At 34.5% G+C, this 20,000-nt stretch overlaps 2 protein-coding genes across 5 annotated transcripts in view; one reads left to right on the top strand and one right to left on the bottom strand.

Moving 5' to 3' along the window:
- LOC109078783 (ATP-binding cassette sub-family C member 8) overlaps nucleotides 1-17,492 on the bottom strand; it is a 32,720-nt gene extending 15,228 nt beyond the window's left edge. The window contains exons 1-24 of one of the 4 annotated variants that reach the window (XM_042743401.1): nucleotides 17,315-17,492; nucleotides 16,065-16,224; nucleotides 15,574-15,715; nucleotides 14,793-14,914; nucleotides 14,495-14,661; nucleotides 12,196-12,438; nucleotides 11,163-11,351; nucleotides 9,326-9,490; nucleotides 9,061-9,216; nucleotides 7,637-7,771; nucleotides 6,964-7,126; nucleotides 5,962-6,002; nucleotides 5,707-5,858; nucleotides 4,130-4,238; nucleotides 3,327-3,458; nucleotides 3,113-3,185; nucleotides 2,915-3,020; nucleotides 2,188-2,220; nucleotides 1,779-1,811; nucleotides 1,605-1,703; nucleotides 932-1,025; nucleotides 759-839; nucleotides 534-671; nucleotides 213-326 (exon numbers count right to left, since the gene is read on the bottom strand). In XM_042743401.1, coding sequence (XP_042599335.1) covers nucleotides 213-326; nucleotides 534-671; nucleotides 759-839; nucleotides 932-1,025; nucleotides 1,605-1,703; nucleotides 1,779-1,811; nucleotides 2,188-2,220; nucleotides 2,915-3,020; nucleotides 3,113-3,185; nucleotides 3,327-3,458; nucleotides 4,130-4,238; nucleotides 5,707-5,858; nucleotides 5,962-6,002; nucleotides 6,964-7,126; nucleotides 7,637-7,771; nucleotides 9,061-9,216; nucleotides 9,326-9,490; nucleotides 11,163-11,351; nucleotides 12,196-12,438; nucleotides 14,495-14,661; nucleotides 14,793-14,914; nucleotides 15,574-15,715; nucleotides 16,065-16,224; nucleotides 17,315-17,335 — 2,868 coding nt within the window. In that variant the 5' untranslated portion in view covers nucleotides 17,336-17,492. The remainder of the gene's footprint in view (nucleotides 1-212; nucleotides 327-533; nucleotides 672-758; nucleotides 840-931; nucleotides 1,026-1,604; nucleotides 1,704-1,778; nucleotides 1,812-2,187; nucleotides 2,221-2,914; nucleotides 3,021-3,112; nucleotides 3,186-3,326; nucleotides 3,459-4,129; nucleotides 4,239-5,706; nucleotides 5,859-5,961; nucleotides 6,003-6,963; nucleotides 7,127-7,636; nucleotides 7,772-9,060; nucleotides 9,217-9,325; nucleotides 9,491-11,162; nucleotides 11,352-12,195; nucleotides 12,439-14,494; nucleotides 14,662-14,792; nucleotides 14,915-15,573; nucleotides 15,716-16,064; nucleotides 16,225-17,314) is intronic. The other 3 variants (XM_042743400.1, XM_042743402.1, XM_042743403.1) reach the window with 3 other exon arrangements.
- Nucleotides 17,493-18,401: 909 nt separating this feature from the next.
- Nucleotides 18,402-20,000, top strand: part of LOC109089237 (secretory carrier-associated membrane protein 5) — a 7,885-nt gene continuing 6,286 nt past the window's right edge. The window contains exons 1-2 of the mRNA XM_042743819.1: nucleotides 18,402-18,592; nucleotides 19,961-20,000. The exon at nucleotides 19,961-20,000 is cut by the window's right edge and continues 9 nt beyond it. The gene's annotated coding sequence lies outside the window, so the exon portion shown is untranslated. The remainder of the gene's footprint in view (nucleotides 18,593-19,960) is intronic.

Below are 20,000 nucleotides of genomic sequence, written 5' to 3'. Positions count from 1 at the left end.
GTAAATTTATTTTACAAGATCATCATATCAAGGAAATATTTTTTTTTATAAATACATAAATATTTTTAAATACATTTATTTATTTATTTTAAAATAACATCTATCAAACAATTATTTTTACAAATAAATAAATCAAATTAAATATTTATTTATTAATTTATTTTATTTTAGATTAACATTACTTCAAATAAGTTTTTTTTTTTTTTTTTTACTTTGTCCTGTCTGTTCATCAGGGTTCTCCACTGTTCAAACAGTTCAGGTTCGGCACACTGGATGTCCTTTAAGGTCCCTTGTGTCTGCACCGTCCCATCCCGCATGGCTATAATCTACAGGACCCATATAATGAAAGCACATTTTACAAGAATATAAAACAAAAGTCATAATTTATATCAATACACTACACTAACAATAATAATAAGAACAACCCATATGTTTGATATAGTTAATGCATTAGTGTGAATGTATGTCAAGCCATTTCTCTACCCATATTCATCAGTGTGACCCATGCAGGCCGACGTTTTAAAAGCTCATACCCAGTCTGCATGAGGCAAATACTGCAGTTTGTGAGTGACCAACACGACGGTCCTCTTCTCCTGCCGGAGGAGCTTGAGGATTCCTTCACGCATGAGGTGATCGCTGAGGTGAATGTCCAGAGCTGAAAACGGGTCGTCCTGAAAGCACAAATGAAGGTGCTCATGTTATACGAACACGGCTACTGAACGTGTGGATGATGTAGCTCAACACTGGACTGAACTCACCAGGAAAACCACATTAGTGTGCTGATAAAGAGCTCGAGCCACGCAGATCCGCTGCCGCTGGCCGCCGGACAGAATGATGCCCTGCAGCACAGAGACCCAGCAATGACCGAGACGCTCACAGACACGCAGAACATGCACTCTGCTCAGTTAGTGCTGTAATAATGATGACTCACGTGACATACCCTCTCTCCGATCACCGTCTGGTCTCCCTGCGGCAGCGTGTCGATATCTGGCTGCAGCTGACAAACCTCAATCACCTCCTTATATCTGCGGAGAGACCAGGAACAAACTAATTAAAAAATAGTAAATAGTAAAACTGTTTTTAAGCATGACATGCAAATCTTGCACACCGATATGCATTGGCTTATTTGGTGATGATAGGGCTCCCAATGCGTTCGTACGCTCCAAAGTGACGCTGAACGTGACCGACTGAAAGGGAACTACAAACCATCGTAAAATAACACTGCATCAAACTGCATAAACCAGCATGTTTCTGAATCCAGAAATGTGACGGCCAGCATTAAAAGACAGATCCTGCCAGTCACTGAAGGAGAATCTGCAGCACAGCTACTCTTACGTAACAGCACATCCTCATGCACGAGCTGTGATGTGTGTTTGCCACTGACAGCACCGGGAATCCCATTGAGATGCCACGGTTTTCTCCCGCTCGGCTCTTTGTAAGGCAGATAAAAGCACTTTGCTGTGGCCTCTGGGACAGCAGCAGGATAATTGTGTTTGTGCAGAGTCGTGTGTGGAGCGTCTCATCCGCACGCATCTCTCACACGACTGAACACGCGGCAATCAGGACAGAGAAGGCTCACGTCTGGGAATCACGGGGCCATTTACCTCTTCTCATTGGGGGCCATGTCAAACAAGATGTTCTCCTCCACCGTAGCGTTTAAGAGCCACGGCCTCTGGGAAGCGTACGCCACCGAACCTCTCTTCCTGAAAACACAAGCTGTGAGGATACTGTGCAGCTGATAAAGTATAAAACATAAGTATAAATAATCATTTAATTACTTGAGAGACTGTCTTCCACTCATATACTGGGCTCTGTAAGACAAAAAAGGTAAATGATTGTAATGAATAAATACAGAAATGTTATATGTGTGTGTGTGTGTGTGTGTGTGTGGTGTGTGTGTGTCTGTGTGTGTGTGTGTGTGTGTGTGTGTGGGTGTGTGTGTGTGAGTGTGTGTGTGTGTCTGTGTGTGTGTGTGAGAGTGTGTGTGTGTGTGTGTGTGTGACTGTGTTTGTGCGTGTGTTTGTGTGTGTGTGTGTGTGTTTGTGTGTTTGTGTGTGTGTGAGTCTGTGTGTGTGTTAGTGTGTCTGTGTGTGTGTGTGAGAGTGTGTGTGTGTGTGTGTGTGTGTGTGTGTGTGTGTGTGTGTGTGTGTGTGTGTGTGCGCGTGCGTGTGTGTGTGCAATACATACCTCACATTTTCTTCAGAATCACTCTTGGGTAAACTGTGAGAAAATCAAGCAGTATTAATATGAGATCTGATTGCTATCCAATCCAGTATTTAAAAATACAAAATGTAATGTAAAAAGTGAAAAATTGTATTAAAATAAAAACAGATTATAAAATACATAGATGCTGATTGGTCAATACAGTGTTCCAGCCATAGTTATAGTTATTTTAGTATTAATGTTTATATTTTATAAATATTACATTTATAAATATATTAAAGATTTTATAAAATAAAATTATTATTTTTTTTTATTATTATTTATACATTATTACAGTTTTTATTAAAAATGTATTATTTTTATATTAATTTTTGTTTTATTTCTAGTGCACTATTTTGTTAATTTTGTCATTTTAATTAGTTTTTTTTTTATATTACTATTTAGGTTTTATTTATTTTTATTTCAGTTTCAGTTTAAGCTTTTATTTATTTATGTTGTAATTTATTTACTATTCCATTTATTTATTTATTTGTAATGCAAGTGCTTAAACAAACTTATTTCCATTTAGTTTTTATTGCCTAATTTTCAATTAATTAATTAATTAATTTTGTTTTTATGTATAGTTTATTTTAGCATAATCTATATTAACAAAAAACATTTATTTTTGGTTAACAATAATAACCATGAAATAAACAAGCTGAAAGATCTCTAATAATCTTATAGTATAATACAGCATTATGTTGATTTTTACTTGTTCCATGTGATGTTTCCAGAAATCTTCTGCATCTCTCCCAGTGCTGCCAGCAAAAGAGAGGATTTCCCACATCCCACCTGGCCTACGATCATCGTCAGCTGACCTGACAGATCACGCAGAGTCAGAGGAAACACACTCAGTGCTTCAGTAAAATATGCTGGTTCAGCACTACAGCAACTGTGAGACAATCCTCACCGAAAGGAACCTTTATGTCGATATTGGAGAGAGTTGGGCACCCCTGCGTCCATGTGAAGTAGCCGTTCACAATCTAGACAGTTTAATACGCAGAAAACTATACTAAGTAATTTGATTATTAAAAATTCAACATCAACAGAATCTATGCATGTTCTAGACATTCAATATTTAAAACATTCAGTATTCAATAAAGCATGAATAATATGAATAGAACCTTTATGCACACGTCCTCGTCCTGATTGGCTGATGCCGTCAGCTCCTGGTCCTGCTGCTCAAAGTTCCTGTTCACGTCCTGCTTGGCTTTATTCTTACGATTCACGAGTTTGGCCTGGAGCTGTAATGCATACTGAGGCCACAGAACCAAAACTCTTCATTCATGCAATGCAGGAAATATTCATAAAAAAACTACAATAATAATAATAATAATAATAATAATAATAATAATAATAATAATAATAATAATAATAATAATTAATTATTATGATTTTATTATTATTATTATTATTATTAATAATTAAATGAAAATATGCAAATTACTGACTAAAAACATTTCAGATATGAAAAATGTCAGTTTTTTTAAATAAAAATATAAAAAAAATATATAAAATAATAATAAAACTGTATTTAATAATAATAATAATTTTATTTCACATTTTACAACTATAAAATTGCTAAACTAATATTCATGTTACTTAAATATTGAGTAGGTATGCACCATTTAGGGAAAATAAAATAAAATAAAATAAAATAAAATAAAATAAAATAAAAAAAAATAAACAAAAAAAAATAAAATAAAATGCAGATGTTTTTGAAACAAGAGCAATACTCAATCTACATTATAATTAATCATTTAGTCCTAGTGTTGAGTGCAGATGTTTTTGAAACAAGAGCAATACTCAGTCTTCCTCTAACTTAAAGGTATAGTTCACTGTGTCCTTGCTTAAAATCTATTCTTTTGTTTTCTGTGCAAGAAATCAATTCACGCGCGGGTTGGGAAGAACATGAAGCTGAACGCACCACAGACTTGATGTTGCTGTTGTTGTTGTCTGTTGCTGTAGTTTGAACGACAGGATCCTGATCGATCTCGATCTCAGTACTGCCAAGAAATTCACTCAGCTTCTGCACACTGAGAAGAGACAAAGAATTAGGCTTTTTGAGGTCAAATGTGTGAAACAATGAGACCTGAAGCATTAGTTCCTCATAGGACTGGGCGTTTTTCTAACTTCTATTGATTCATTTGAATTTAATGTTTTTTTTTTTTTTTTAAATCAAGGAATCGCAATTTTGAATATAAATATTACCAAATGTAAGAATTAGACACTTTGACAATATGCCAGTGATAACAGTAAAGAGAAAAGAATGATCCAGCTGCACGTGATTAACGCACTCAATGAAGTAGAATATATCGCTTGAGTGCTGTGTTTTTATAATGCTGCTTCATTCATGAGGCGCTGCAACAGATCAAACGTGTCCATGTTCACACAGAAAAACAATGGAAAAGCAGTGCAATCAAATAAAAAAAGCTGTGAAGAACTACTACTACATGTCTGATATTTCATGTTTGCATCGTGGTGACAGGCCGAAAGCTGCTGTTCATTGATTTTACAGAACATTTATAGTTAATATTAGTCTACTGGTGTTATACCTTCAGTCAGTTAGAAATTGAATCACTTTGACTTTTGAGATTTTTTTTTTTTTAAAGTATTTTCCTCATATTATTTCTGAACATATGTGACCTTGGATAACAAAACTGGTCTTAATGGATTTATACATCATCTGAAAGCTGCATAAATAATCTTTCCATTGATGTATGGTTTGTTAGGGGGACAATGTTTGGCTGAGATACAACTATTTGGAAATCTGGAATCTGAGGGTGCAAAAAAATCTAAATAATGAGAAAATCGCCTTTAAAAGTTGTTCAAATGATGTTTAACCTAATGATTTTATCTTAATGGGATATGATTTTTACTTAATAACCTAAAGAACATTTACAAAATATCTTCATGAACATGATCTTTACTTAATATCCTAATGATTTTTGTCATAAAAGAAAGATTGATAATTTTGACCCATACAATGTATTGTTGTCTATTGCTACAAGACTGCTTTTGTGCTCCAGGGTCACATGTATGTATAAGACAAGTTTGTAAAATATGTAGTTGTAGTTCATGCATCATTTTTGCAAAGATATTTAATAAATGATTTGTTTAAAATTTACATCATGTTGACAGCCTCATGTGTGCTGCACTTGGAATAGAATTTTCTTTAACTACACTACACAGCGATGGCACAAAAGAACCATTCAGTCAAAGAAAGCTTCTTCAGATGTAGAAGGTTCTTTATGGAAACATAAACATATACTAATTCAACGTCAAACACAAACACCTTTAATATTGTAAAGAGTTAATAAAGAAAAAAAAAAAAAAGTTAACATGCTAGTTACATTTTCAAGTTGACTAGTTGAAAATCATAAAAAAAGGAGAATCGGTCAAATGTTCTGAAAAAAAAAATTAGATTATATTTTTTTGCCATATCGCCCAGCCCTAGTTCCTCAAGTGTATGGATGTGAGATGCGTGGTAATGGTGTGGGTCACCTGACGAGAGCTTTGACGGTGGAGTGCAGGACGCTGGAGAGCAGGAAGAGAGGCGTGACCAGGATGTGGAAGAGCGACAGCGAGCCGAACGCCACAGCGGGAGACAGATCGAAGTCTGTACCGCTGTGCACGTGCACGTGAACCGCAAAGATCTGCCAGCGGAACACACACAGAGCTCTCACACTGACATACAGACCAGTGGAGCTGAGAGAGAGAGCGTTACATAAGACTCAAGACTCTGAAAGAAAGACTCACTGTGAGAACAGCAGCGATTGGGATGGCAGCATTCATGAAGACTGAGGACAAAAATGAAAGAAATAACTGCATTTTTATTTGATTTACATACAAATGCAATAACATAAATGTTATCATTTAAATGCATTTATATTATAATGTATATTTATACTTTCATGTATGAAATTGATTGTAGCATTTTTTTTGTAGCTGCTTTGAAACAAGATGTACTGTGAAGCTTTTGTAATTTTCAGATGTGCAATTCTATTTGATATTTTACAACATATGCAATAATCCAAATGTAAATATATAATTTTAGATATAAAAATATTTAAATAATTGAAAGTTATTGAATTTCTAACATATTCTGTATTATTATTATTATTATTATTTTGTGAGCATTTTCTGAAAAGCAATATACAAATAAACTTTTATATACAGTATATATATATATATATATATATATATATATATATATATATATATATTAGTTGTTTTTACTTTTCTGAAAATCAATTATTAGTATTAATAATATTTTATTATTATTATTATTATTATTATTATTATTATTATTATTATTATTATTATTATTATTACTGAATTTTACATAACAATATATTTTTACATCACACTCTCTCTCTCACACACACACACATATGCATATGCATATATATATATATATATATATATATATATATACACACACACACATAATTTTTTTATGTAAGTGTACATATAAATATATTTAAATAATTCAATTTAATTTTAGCATGTTTTTGCGAAGTTGAATTTTTTAAATTAATTTAATTTTATTTTATTCTTTAATTTAATTTAATTGTATTTAATTTTACAATTATTTTTATTTTTATTTATTTATTTATTTGTTTAGCAAATTTCTGATTTGTATATTTTATATTGAATCTGAGTTTTCCAGATATGAATGAGCTGTTTTATTGGTGTGGATGACTGTGAATGAACTCTAGCACATGCTCTGTGTGGAGTGTGTGTACTGTGACGGCTCACTGGAGAGGGACGTGTAGAGCGCAAACGTGCGCAGGTTCCTCAGCTCCTGTCTGCGCGTCTCCTCCACGCTGGACCTGAAGATGTGCTCCCACGCATACAGCTTCAGCAGCTTGATTCCCCGCAGCAGCTCGTTGGTTTTCTTCAGTCTCTCGCTGGTGTACTCCTGTAACACACAACATCACGCGTACAGCATCTGACGGATCTGACTGTAATGCAATCAAGGTCAGTATGTACATCTCATTATAAGCATGGTTAGAAACAAGACCCCCAACAGAACATTGCAGGATTATTTCCATTCTATTTAAGCTATTTACAGAGTAGTGACAGTATCCAGGCCCGTAGCCAGCTACGAGGTCACAGAGGTCCGGACCTCTTTACATTTTTCATGTTCAGAAATAAAATTTGTTCTCTGAACGACTGATTTGCTGTTTGAAACTCCTCATATGAATGTCTGCATGCCATGTATGATTCGGTTCAGACAGACTGCAAGAATGTTTAGCGTCCATGGTATGAAAGCGATCGCTGCGAGACGCTTGTTAGTGTATATAATGAGTTGTATTTGTAGGGGTTATCATAGCACAGCTCTTAACCCCACCTCAGACCTCACTAATGTTCAAACCCATGACAGTATCTGTATATCTCGAAGGTAAATCAGTAACAGTGAATTGCTCACCAGCGTGCTCTTCTGTGCCCGTGAGAGTCGAGTGGCCACAAAATACTGCAGAGGAGCCAGAATCACGATGACGGTGGCACCGATCAGAGCACTGACCCCCAGCAGAGAATACAGCAGCAGAACCCCCATCACAATCTACACAGCACAGCAGGACAGCACAGCTTACAATGCATTTACCATCTAGTTATTTAACAAATCACACCAGTGTTCCTCCAAAATAAAAGCTAGAAGTCTTCAAACCTTGATGGTTTGAATGTTTGAAAATTGGCAACTTATAAAATTATTTTAATAATAATAATAATAATAATAATAATAATAATAATAATAATAATAATAAATATATATATATACACATAATTTTTATTGTGCAACTTACAACAGTATTTTTTATATCAGAGTTAAAACTAATAATCAGTATTATTTTAAAATCACTGAGATACTATTATAGTTTTTATTAATATTTTTAATTAGTTTGTATTTGTATATATTCTGTTACTTAATTTTTTTAATTACTGTTTTCTTGTCATTTTTTACATTTTTTTTTTAAATATGTCTATATGGTTTTATATATGTACTAAAATAACTAAAACAAAAGTAAAAAATATGTATGTATATATATATATATATATATATATATATATATATATATTACTTTTGTTTTAGTTATTTTAGTACATCAAGGTAAAACGAGAATGAGAAATGAACTAGCTGAAACTTAAAAAAGTTTGTTTATTATATTTTTATTTTAGTTAACATTTACTTTATTTCAAGCAACAACATTTTTTAGTTTTACTTTTATTGAAACTATAATCACCATGCTAATAATAATAATAATAATAATAATAATAATAATAATAATGATGACCCAAAAAGAGATCTCAGTTGTCAAATTGGTGTTAGAATCACCATATATTATAAAAATAATTGCTATATTGTTGTTTTTGTGTTTGGTCATGAATGGATGTTGTGATGTTGTTTGCATAAAAATAAATAAAAATTTGATCACAAAAAAAAAGCTATATAATTTTAAAGTTATGCAGCCCTATATATAATTCATTTTAAAATAAAAACAAGCAAAATAAAATGTTTACTGATATCCAACATTTTATCTGTTTACCTGCATGTGATTTGACCATTAACCAATATACAAAAACTGTGAATATGTGAATATTTTGTTTACAAAAATAAATAAAATAAAATACAATAAAATAAAAATGACCCTCTAACACTATCACACTCTATTATATTTCTATTCTATCCTTTCAACTTGTTTTCTTTCTATTTATTTAAAAACTATATTTGAAATTTTTGAAATCTCATCTTTAAATCTCAGGGGTACTTCACTTTACATCTACTGTGTTTAGTGTGAGTTTGAGTTTGGGAACCCGTGATTTTAATTTAATAATGCAATAGCTGATCTTCACCTGAACCGGCATGGCCCACAGGTTGGGACAGAGAAAGAAGAACCACATGAGGTGGTTTGTGTCTCGGGCCACGAGACTGCAGATCTGAGCCGTGGTCATGTCACCCATAGACATGTTAGACGTGCACAGACGCATGATTTTATGGTAAATCTTAGTCTGAATGGAGGAAAAAAAAAAAAAAAAAAACACAAAGAAATGTTTCCAGGTTACCAGGAAATGTCTAATGAAGCTGTTAAAACAGTTAGGACAGCAGAGTGAACCTGACCTGAATGGCTGCTCGGAGTTTGATGCCGGTCTCGATGGCCACGTAATAAGACGCCTGAAGGAAGGTTCTCTGCAGCAGCAGCGCCAGAAACAGCAGCACGGCCAGAACATATGCGTTCGCAAGGAACGCTTCTGAAGAGATGAAGTGCACTCCGAGCAGCTTCACCTACAAACAGAGTCAAGCGTCTAAAACATCCAGCAGTGAGAGAATCTCACAAGAACACATCCAGGTCACATTTCTATGGAATTACGTTTTCATCACAGAATAATTGGTTAATTGTGCCTCACAATTACAGGTTTCATTTTCACAATTCACAATTAAGATTTTTTCTTCTGAAGTCTAAGTTTACATGTCATAATTCTTTTTTTTTTCATGCCACAGAATGAAAAAAAAAAAAATGTTAATTGTGAATTTTTATCTCACAATTTATTTATTTATTTATTTATTTATTTTTTGGAATAAGGAGAAAAAAATGAATTAGGGGATAAAAGTCAGAATTGCTTTTTTTTTAATAATTAATTTATTATTTTATTATTATTATTGTTATTAATAATAATAATAATAATAATAATAATATCATGTGGCAGAAACAGACTGTGGCAGAAAGCCTTAATTAGCTTTTTCATTCATTACAATGATTTTTTTTTATAACTAACTCTTTAATTCAATTTGAGAAAGAAAGAAAGAAAGAAAAGAAAAAGAAAGAAAGAAAAAGAAAAGAAAGAAAAGAAAGAAAGAAAGAAAGAATCTAAGGAAAGAGAATATCTGATTCTTCTACTGAGATGCCATTCTGAATCTGTAATATATATATATATATATATATATATATATATATATATATATATATATATATATATATTATATATATATATATATTACAGATTCAGAATGGCATCTCAGTAGAATTTAAAATGATGCAGTGATACAGATGCCACATTACCAGCTGTTTCAATAATACTGCTGATCCGAACTCTTTTAAAATGTGAATAGATCTTTAAACATGTCATGGTCAAACTTTGTAAGGTTATTCGGACACTTCAGTCGTGCATATAAATGCTATTTTTTCATAGGAAGAATTTTAAAGAATCTTTATGCAATTTTAGTTCATCAAATCTGTAACACTACAGATTGTAGAAATGTAGCATTGCATCAGTGTCTCAGCAATGGATGCTTTGCAGTGAATGAGTGCCGTCAGAATGAGAGTCCAAACAGCTATTGTGATGTTTTTATCAGCTGTTTTGACTCTCATTCTGACGGCACCCATTCACTGCAAAGCATCCATTGCTGAGACACTGATGCAATGCTACATTTCTACAAACCTGATGAAGAAACAAACTCATCCTGATCTTGTATAGTTCAGATATTTTCAGCAAATTTTAATTGTTGGATGAACTGCTCCTTTACCCAAGACTATTCATTGTTACTTCATGTTAACTAATGCAATCTGCATAGGATGAAAAATCACAATGAGATCAAACATGAGTTGGACGCAATAACTGGCCGGCACTTCTTTTGATTTTTTTATTATGTAATGCAATGCCATCCAGACAGCTTAAAGGGATAGTTCACCCAAAAATGAAAATTCTGTCACTAATTATTGTGGGAGGGTCAGAGAGCTCTCGGAATTAATCAAATAAAATATCTTAATATCTTAATTTATATCTTAATTTAATATCTTAATTTGTGTTCCGAAGAAGAATGAAGGTCTTACAGGTTTGGAACTGCATGAGGGCGAGTAATCACTGACAGAATTTTCATTTTTGGGTGAACTATCCCTTTAAGTGCATCTTAACTGTCCCAGTAGCTACTGTGTGTACTGTATTATTTGCAATGGTACCGGAGGCAGAGCGCTGTGATTGTCACTGCTGATGTGATGAACAATCCCCGAGATGCAGAGCGGCCCGGCGAAGCCCAGCAGGTCGGCTATGAAGCGGAAGGTGATGCTGAGCACCAGCGGCCGGCCGAACGCCTGACGCAGAGCGAGCCAGATCCACCGCGAACCCTTCAGAGGGACCGGACCCTTCTCCTGCGGCACAGAGCTCAGCGTAAAAACTGTGTTCATGACCGACTATGAGATTCAGTCTCTATATATCATTTTAATCATCTCTAAACTGGAAATTTAGTAACTGGTGTACTGATTATGTAAATTACACACCCAAACAGATTTTCTACCGTATCTTACATAAGGGCTCTAATCTGAAGTGTTTCTGAAGTCCCTTCTATTTTTCAGGACAAGGGGATAAAAGCGATTCTGCTGTATTAAGGACATAAGCAGTCTGGTTATACAAGTGGACGTCAACACAAAACAGGATGGATCAGCCAAAAACACACACAGATGCTTGAAAACTTGAATTTGGCAGATAAAAGGATCCAACCGTTTAAATTTATGTAATATCTGCTTACATGCAGCTCTTCCTGGAATCCAGATTACATATTGCTGGCCTTTTATGAACAATTTGCACAAACTCTGAGTGATATTGTCTATTTTCACTCCTTATTTTTCAGTTAAGTGTTAATAAAGGCATTTTGTTGTGATTTGCATTGACCTCATATATATAATACATATATATATATATATACACAGTAATATTTCTGTATCAAATAAATTAAGAAGAAACTCAAAAATGTTTTTTAAAAATGTTACCAACCCCCAAATATCATGATGTAGTAGTGAACAATACTACGTTTTTAACTTAAATTAAAAGCTGAAATTATATATTTAAAATGATTATTATATTATATTATTATACAAATTGAATCCTAAATGTCTCTGACACTCAATACAATAAAGTGAGACTTCAGACCTGGACGGGGTAAATCCTCACAATGTAATACAGATATCTTTAGCGCAGTGAAGAAAGGTACTGTACCGCTTGCGCGTCGAAGGCCTTGCGGAGCCGCTGGAAGTTGGTGAGAGCTCTCATGGAAATGGGCAGCTTGCCGATGGTTTTCAGGTCGATGGGCCGCTTGTGTGCGGAGGTGATGAAGGTGTTCATCCACCAGTATGTGCTCTTAGACAGCAGATTAACGAACGGCTGCAGGAAACGAACGCCCAGGTCCTGGAGGTCGTCCGGCGGCTTGACCTCTGTGGGACACGGAAACCACATGTAGCGCTGAAACCCAAGAGAGAACACGATCATAAGTCAAGCATCAACACCACACTCATATGTGCCTTTGGATTGATTTCAAAACCATCATTTATTCCTTCTTTTGCTGCTGTGACTGTTTTGGAAAGCTTTACTTTTAATGTTGGAACATGGATGCAGGGATTTACTGCAATAACAACATGAGAATCAGCGAGGACACTGATGCTCCAGCTCAAATTTTTCATTCTAATTCATACTAAATGTGCTCAGTGGATCTAGGTTTGTGAAGAACACTCACGTTTTTCAATCAATTAAAAAACAAAGACCACATGTTGAAACAAATCAAAAAAGGGCTCTTCCCAGACTATCTTCTCTAGATTAACAGGAGTTACCCATTATACTGTATCTGACCGTGTAGTGCACTTCAGTCTCACAAATCAACATTTTGTTTTTAAGTCTTTATCTGTTACAAGAGCATTGGTTGGAAAAGACATTCAGAATGGAGTCAAAACCATGGCACAGATATTTGTAAAAGAATGAAGCACTGCAAAAGAAAATAAAAGCATTTTGCAAAAATGAACATGCTTTACAATATATAAAAATTAAGAACATATATAGTAATAAGTATTGTTTTTCAGAAAAAAAAAGAATCACCAAATATGAATAAAATAGAGCTATAATGTCTTTGTGAAAAGAAGAGTGGTCAATGTTATTGAAACACACTGTTAGGGAACTTCAAAACTTCACACATTCATGACTTTCTTAACATAATAGAAAAATAACTAATTGAGTTATATAAAGATGCAGTTAGGTTCTACTTAAGTTGGTCAAAAAGCACTCTTAAGTTTAACTAATTACATTTAATATGAATTTAAAATATAATATATATTCCTTTAAACACAGATAACATGCAATTAAGTGTCTAAAGAAAACTGCATTCAGCTCACATTGAAGTATAAACTTTTTAAAAGTAAATTGTATTTCTTTTTCACAAAGGATGCTCTAAATTATTAGCTTTCTTGAGTAAGACTTGACCCTTGTTTTGCACACGTCTGTTTCCAATTGTTCAAACTCCAGAATGACTTATGTTTATGTCCAAAAACAGGTGATGCAATCATTTTCTTGACAAACTATAATTTGACACCAGTTGAAATGTATTATCAGCATGTAGCTCTGCTAATTACCTGAAGCCTAATAACATGAGGCCAAACACGGTGCGGTTACGAGGCTGGATTATCCCCAGTGATGAGTTATGAACATTCATTTCTAAGCAGTCATAAATTCAAGACCTGGATTGAGCCTCTGTTCTCCTCAGAAGAACACAACCATCCTGATAAACAGCTTAGCAAAGCCAGCGGAAAGTGAGGGATTTGCCCCCGTCCAGCGAGAAGTGACAGCTGTCAGACACAAACAGAAGTTCACTGTGCGCTGCGGTGCCGTTGGATTCAGCTGGAGACTGCAGCCAGGCCAGGTTCTCCGTATATTAATCTCACATGGTTATGCAACACACCGAGGGGATCATGCCGTACCTAAAGCGCCAGTGTCCTCTAACCGTCATTTATTGTCTGACATGGAGGCAGATGCACTTCACACACATAACATTTATATATATGTTTTTTTTTTATCCTTGCAGTTGTGCAATTTAATGATCTAAGATACAATTTTTATGCATGACACTTCTGATGTCTCCAGTGGAAATAATGGTAATGATTTTGTAAATAATGCTCAGTTTCTTGCACAGACCGATTGTTTCACTTCATAAGACCTCAATATATTGTCAAGAGCCTTGGAGATTCATTTTGTGTTCCTTGATATGTTTTTTTTTTTCTTTTTTTCAGCTGCTGCTGACTTGCATTTTATGGTTCACAAGGAGCACGGTTTCAGCTAAAACTCTTCTTCACTATTCTACTGAAAAATAAAAGTCTCCTAGATCTTGGATGGCCTGAGGCTGTGTAAATTAACAGCAAACTTTCACGTTTGGGTGAACTGTCCCTTTAAACATTAATCCTCTCTCTGTGTGGCAGATATGCATTCTTTTACACAAACGCACCGGCTCTAAATAATCCCCTGACCCCGTGCTTACCCTCCGCAGTATCACATTGACCTCGACTCCCAGCAGCAGGCCGTACAGAAGCGCCAGCAGTCCTGTGATGCAGAAACGCAGCTGCATCAGACCGATGCCGTGATCGTCATACTTCACAAACTTGATGGTTTTGGTGATAAAGGCCAAAGTCCAATAGATCAGCAATGCTGGGTGAGAAGAGAAATAATTCATGGACATATTAAGAGACGTTTGCATACTGTCTGCTCCACTACATCTCAGGGATCATAATAACTGCATCGGTCCAGTGTGAAATCATGCTGTCAGGGTCTGTTTATACCTATAAGCAGCTTGGGGAAGTTGGAGGTCTCTATGTTATGGTAGTAGACGATGGACGTGATGGCAGCCAGCATCCCGAGTCCTGCCGGCATGTAGAGGTGGAGATGACGGGACTGATTAAACCTGGTGGAGAGTTTCATTCAGTCAGTAAATAACATCATAACACTGCCTGTTATTATCTATTGTTCTGTGCTGAAAACTACATGCATTTTTTTATTATCTCAATGAAAATAGCATTTATTTAAATTACTAAAAATATATATTTTTTAATGTTTTTTAAAGTTGTCACTTCTGCTCAGCAAGGCTGCTTTTATATTTTATATTAATCTAATTTATTCCTGTGATGCGCAGCTGTATTTTCAGAATCATTACTCCAGTCTTCAGTGTCACATGATCTTCAGAAATCATTCTAATATGATGATTTGCTGCTTAAGAAACATTTCTGATTATTATCAGTGTTGGAAACAGTTGTGCTGCACAATATTTTTGTGGAAACTGTGATACATTTTATTGTTAATGATTCACAGATGAATAGAAAGTTTAAAAGAACAGCATTTATTAGAAACCGAAATCTAAAAATTTTAATTTTGCTTACATGTGATTTGTGAAAAAGCAATTTTTAAACTTAAATACTTCTACTCTACGAAAACTTTAAATACTCCCTTTTGGATATTTCATATCTAACCATTTTATTCCTCAAGGCTAAATTACTGCAAAACTGTCAAACACAAACGGGCTGATAATGACGGAAGTGAAGCCAGTAGTTTAGTAGTTGTTCTCACCCGTCCGACACGATTCCCTCAGCGATCTCACACACCAGCACAAAGAGCAGGACAACGGTCAGCAGCCAGCGGAGGTTATGACCGGGGAAATGAAGCCATGTGCTGTGATGAATGTGAACCTTAGAGCTCTGACTGCCCCAACCTACAAACACAACCACACCATCACACAAAACCACAGCTAATAGCTTCTTTACCTGTAACACCAATGCAACCTTTCCATTGCACAACTTTAGATTATTAAAACGTTCTTTACATTAAGAAAAAAAAAATAGCTTCTTTTAAAAACTGTTCACTGAAAGGTTGATGAAATGGTACCTGTGGAAATGGCATCACTGTGAAAGCTCGATTTGGAAGCTGTGATATTTCTCAGTGCACTTGAACAAAGTTTAATATACTTATTTGTGTCTTGGAGGACCATATTTAAAACCAAGCCCAGGTTCATAATGAATCGTTCTCAAGTGCGAAATGTGAAATCTGAGAAAGCGTCTCACCGATGAAGAGGATGGGGAAGGTGCTAAACAGCAAGAAGACATGAGGGACGAGCCCGAGAGCGTCCAGAAAGCAGCCGTTATTCAGCAGGCCATTATCAACCTTGTACGCTGAGGAGTTATCAGAGCCACAGAAGGACAGAGTCGAGTTGGAGACGGGAGTCTGAGGAGACCAAGAGGTTTGTAGACACAGAAACAGGAGGCAGGTGCAGCAGTTATGGGGATATATGAATGCAGCAGACCAATCATTATGTGTTGTGTCTGAAGCACTGGGGTGTCCTGAGGCAAAGCTATTGTAATCCTCCAATCCACGGTTTGAATAAAAACACCATATTGCAGTTGCAATGTTGAGATCCTTAAATCATCTTTTTGCTGCAGCTTCAGTCTCACTGCAAACATCATATCAGTTTCATATATAAACCATAGCCTATACTGCCCTGCATGTGAATGTGAAATAAGCACTAAATGAATCATCTGTCATTGATATCACACTATAAAAAGTGTGCAATACATGAACTACTTCTTCCTGATCCCTACTTTTGTTGGGATTCCTATAAGTACTCAACATTCTGTTATATATAAAATAATTTTTAATAATTAAAAACTGCATGCGGAAGTTATTTGTGCAAGTAATATTTCAAAAAAATCCCCCCCTCTCTCTCTCTCACTCTCTATATCCCCAAAAAAGGCTCATGAAAAACAGCAATTTCATAAAACAATGTCAGTGTCTTTTTTCTTCACAATACAGTATTTTGTAATAGTTACGAAAAGTAAAAAATAAATAAACAATAATAATAATAATAATAATAAATATATATATATATATATATATATATATATATATATATATATATATATATATATATATATATATATATATATATAAAATAAAATAAAATAAAATAATAAAAAACGATGTAATTCAAGCTTGTTTTAACATTTTTAAATCGCATGTTCATGAAAATGTAACATTTGAGGAGACGATTTCTAATATATTTTTTAAATATTATAAAATATAGTATTCTGCAATAGTTACGAAAAGTAAAATAAATTAAAAAAAAAAATTAAAACGATGTAATTCAAGCTTGTTTTAACATTTTTAAATCGCATGATCATGAAAATGTAACATTTGAGGACACGATTTATATATATATATTTACGTAGTATAAAAAATAAAAAGCAAGTTAAAATTTTTAATGTGTACAGTATGATATTGACAGAATGACTGTTGGAAGTAAAGCGCTGGTACTCACCGGTCTGTATCCGCGCATCATCTTCAGAAGCGCTTATTTCATCTTCTCCACGATGACTGAGAGACTCTCCTGTTCTGAAGTCAGTATAAAGACGAGGCTTGCAGACGGAGAGTGAGATGCTGTGTGTGCTCTGATCTGACTGACAGAAGAGATTATCAGTCCTCACTCACTGTCATTAATCTCCACCCTCATCCTCTCTCTCCTTTCATGCATTTTATCCCATAACGTCGCCAAACAATTAGGAAATACATAATTATAAAGACAAATAAATGCCTTATTTATCTATGTACCTCCCAAAGTTAAAACATTACCCATAAGACGAATGTATCAGTTACATTCATAAGTGTATTTGAGCGTTTTATGATATAACTTACAGTAAGAATCAAATGTTAATTGTTAGGGGGGAAATGTCGTTTGTACATTTAGAATAAATTAATCTATAAAGTATATGAGTCGACATTGTGGTAAAACAATGCAAATGCACGAACACTGAAAACTATTTTAGAAACATTTAACTCAGAAATTGCTTGTAAATTTCATAAAATAATTGAATTAAACTTGACATTGTGAATTTTGAAATAGCGTTTTTGTGAAACGTAGGCTACTCCAAAAATAATTCCTTTATTTAGAATTTTTTGTTCTTTTTTTTTTTTTTTTTTTTTTTTTTACGGCGAGGAAGAACTGCACTCTATATTCTCAGGGGTTTATAACAGTTTTCATAATTTATCTAATAATTTACACATTTATTTTGGTTGTTGATAAAAATATGTGAAACACATATTCGCCTTTTTGGACATTTATTAGGTGCACTTGTTAACTCCTTTCCTGAGGTATTTGAAATCTCTTGTGATTAAAATACGAATAACTTAGAATGCATTCGTTTATATGTATGAAAATACTTGCAAATCAGATGCTTGATATTTGATGATAATGAGGTCTGTCGGAGGTCGAAGGTTTCCGTTTTTAACACGCCCACCAAACTACAACTTCAGCACCGCGGACAGCAACCGCCATCCAGCGCGGTGATTGGCCAGCGAGGCGGAAGAAGGCGTGTTCAGAATGTAACACTGCACTCCTATTGGCTAAAATCCGTAAGCGTAGTCACTGATGTGTCTGGATATGCGACGAATGTTAACTCAATGAAGAAACTTTAGAAAGAATCTGAAGAGACGAGCGTCTGTGCTTCCTTTAGTGTGCGCTGGGTCTGATTTGGTGTGAAAGAGTGTTCGAGTATGCACTAGAAGTACTGTTACTGTAGGGCGCTAGGTGCAGGAGAAGGTAAGGCGATTATCTTCCTCTCTATTCATTCTCTGTTAACGCTCGAGCTTAGCTTGAGCTAACTTGATGGATGGATTTCATTTGCTCACTGTTTGTAGTAAACGGCCGCGAAACAAACAGATGCAGCATTAGGGATGTAAACAATAGTCCGAAGATAGATGCTGCGATCCGCGTTGAGACGCATTTTAACGAGTCAGTGAAGAAAACACACACTTATAGCCTGTCTGTGATCCTGTCTCTTAATCCAGGAGCTCTTAACACACTCCCAGCCTGCAGACATTAAACTCTGTTAGCCTCAGGAGAATTCAGAGTTTCACAGTTTTAAACAAAACATACAGTTCTTCAGCTGCACTCTGAATACAACACGATTTCAGAGATCTTTCTGACTCTTGTTGTCCATGACTATATTCAAATGCTAACATATTTTGGCTAATATTTACCTCAAGGTCTTCTTTTGATTTTTATTTTATTTTATTTTATTTTTTACATTACCAGTGTCAGGTTGTAAGATCTTTAAATGTTTTTAAGATAAGACCTTGTAAATGCAGTAAAACAGTCATTTTATTACTATTTAAAATAGCTGTTTCCTATGTGAATATCTGTTAAAGTGTAATTTATTTCTGTGATCAAAGCTGTATTTTCAGCATCATTACTCCAGTCTTCAGTGTCACGTGATCTTCAGAAATCATTCTAATATGATGATTTTGTGCCCAGTTATTAGCAATTGATTAATAGCTAATGGTTCCTTATATAACCAGTGCTGAAAGTTTTGCTTCTTGATATTTATGTGGGAACTGTAAACCATTTATTCAAGATTCTCTGATGAATATATCCCCCCCCCACCAAAACAAACAAACAAAAAAACATTATAATTATATACCATTATAAATGTCTTTACAATCTGTCACTTTTAAACAATTTAATTCGCCCTTACTGAATAAAAGTATTGATTTCTTTGTCCTTTTGTGTTTGTGTATCATAGTTTCCACAAAAATATTGTGCAGCACAACTGTTTTCAACATTGATAATAATCAGAAATGTTTCTTGAGCAGCAAATCATCATATTAGAATGATTTCTGAAGATCATGTGACACTGAAGACTGGAGTAATGATGCTGAAAATACAGCTGCACATCACAGAAATAAATTACAGTTTCACACGTATAGAAAACAGCTATATTAAATTCTAATAATATTTCACAATTTTGTACTGTATTATTAATCAAATAAATGCAGCCTTGTCAGTAGAAAAAAAGGTAATTGTTTCAAACTCTGTGACAACTTGCCCCTACTGTTGTTCAGTGTTCATTGTTCTGTAAATGTGCATAATGTACACTGGGCTGATCATATGTATGTTCTTCACTTGTAGATTCACAGCTCTTAAGAACAAGTAGACAACACCAGTTTCC

Source organism: Cyprinus carpio, chromosome B18, assembly GCF_018340385.1.
Source record: "Cyprinus carpio isolate SPL01 chromosome B18, ASM1834038v1, whole genome shotgun sequence".
NCBI classification, from domain to species: Eukaryota; Metazoa; Chordata; class Actinopteri; order Cypriniformes; family Cyprinidae; genus Cyprinus; species Cyprinus carpio.
Note: the sequence above shows the minus strand (reverse complement) of the source record. Positions and strands in the feature narration are given on the sequence as shown.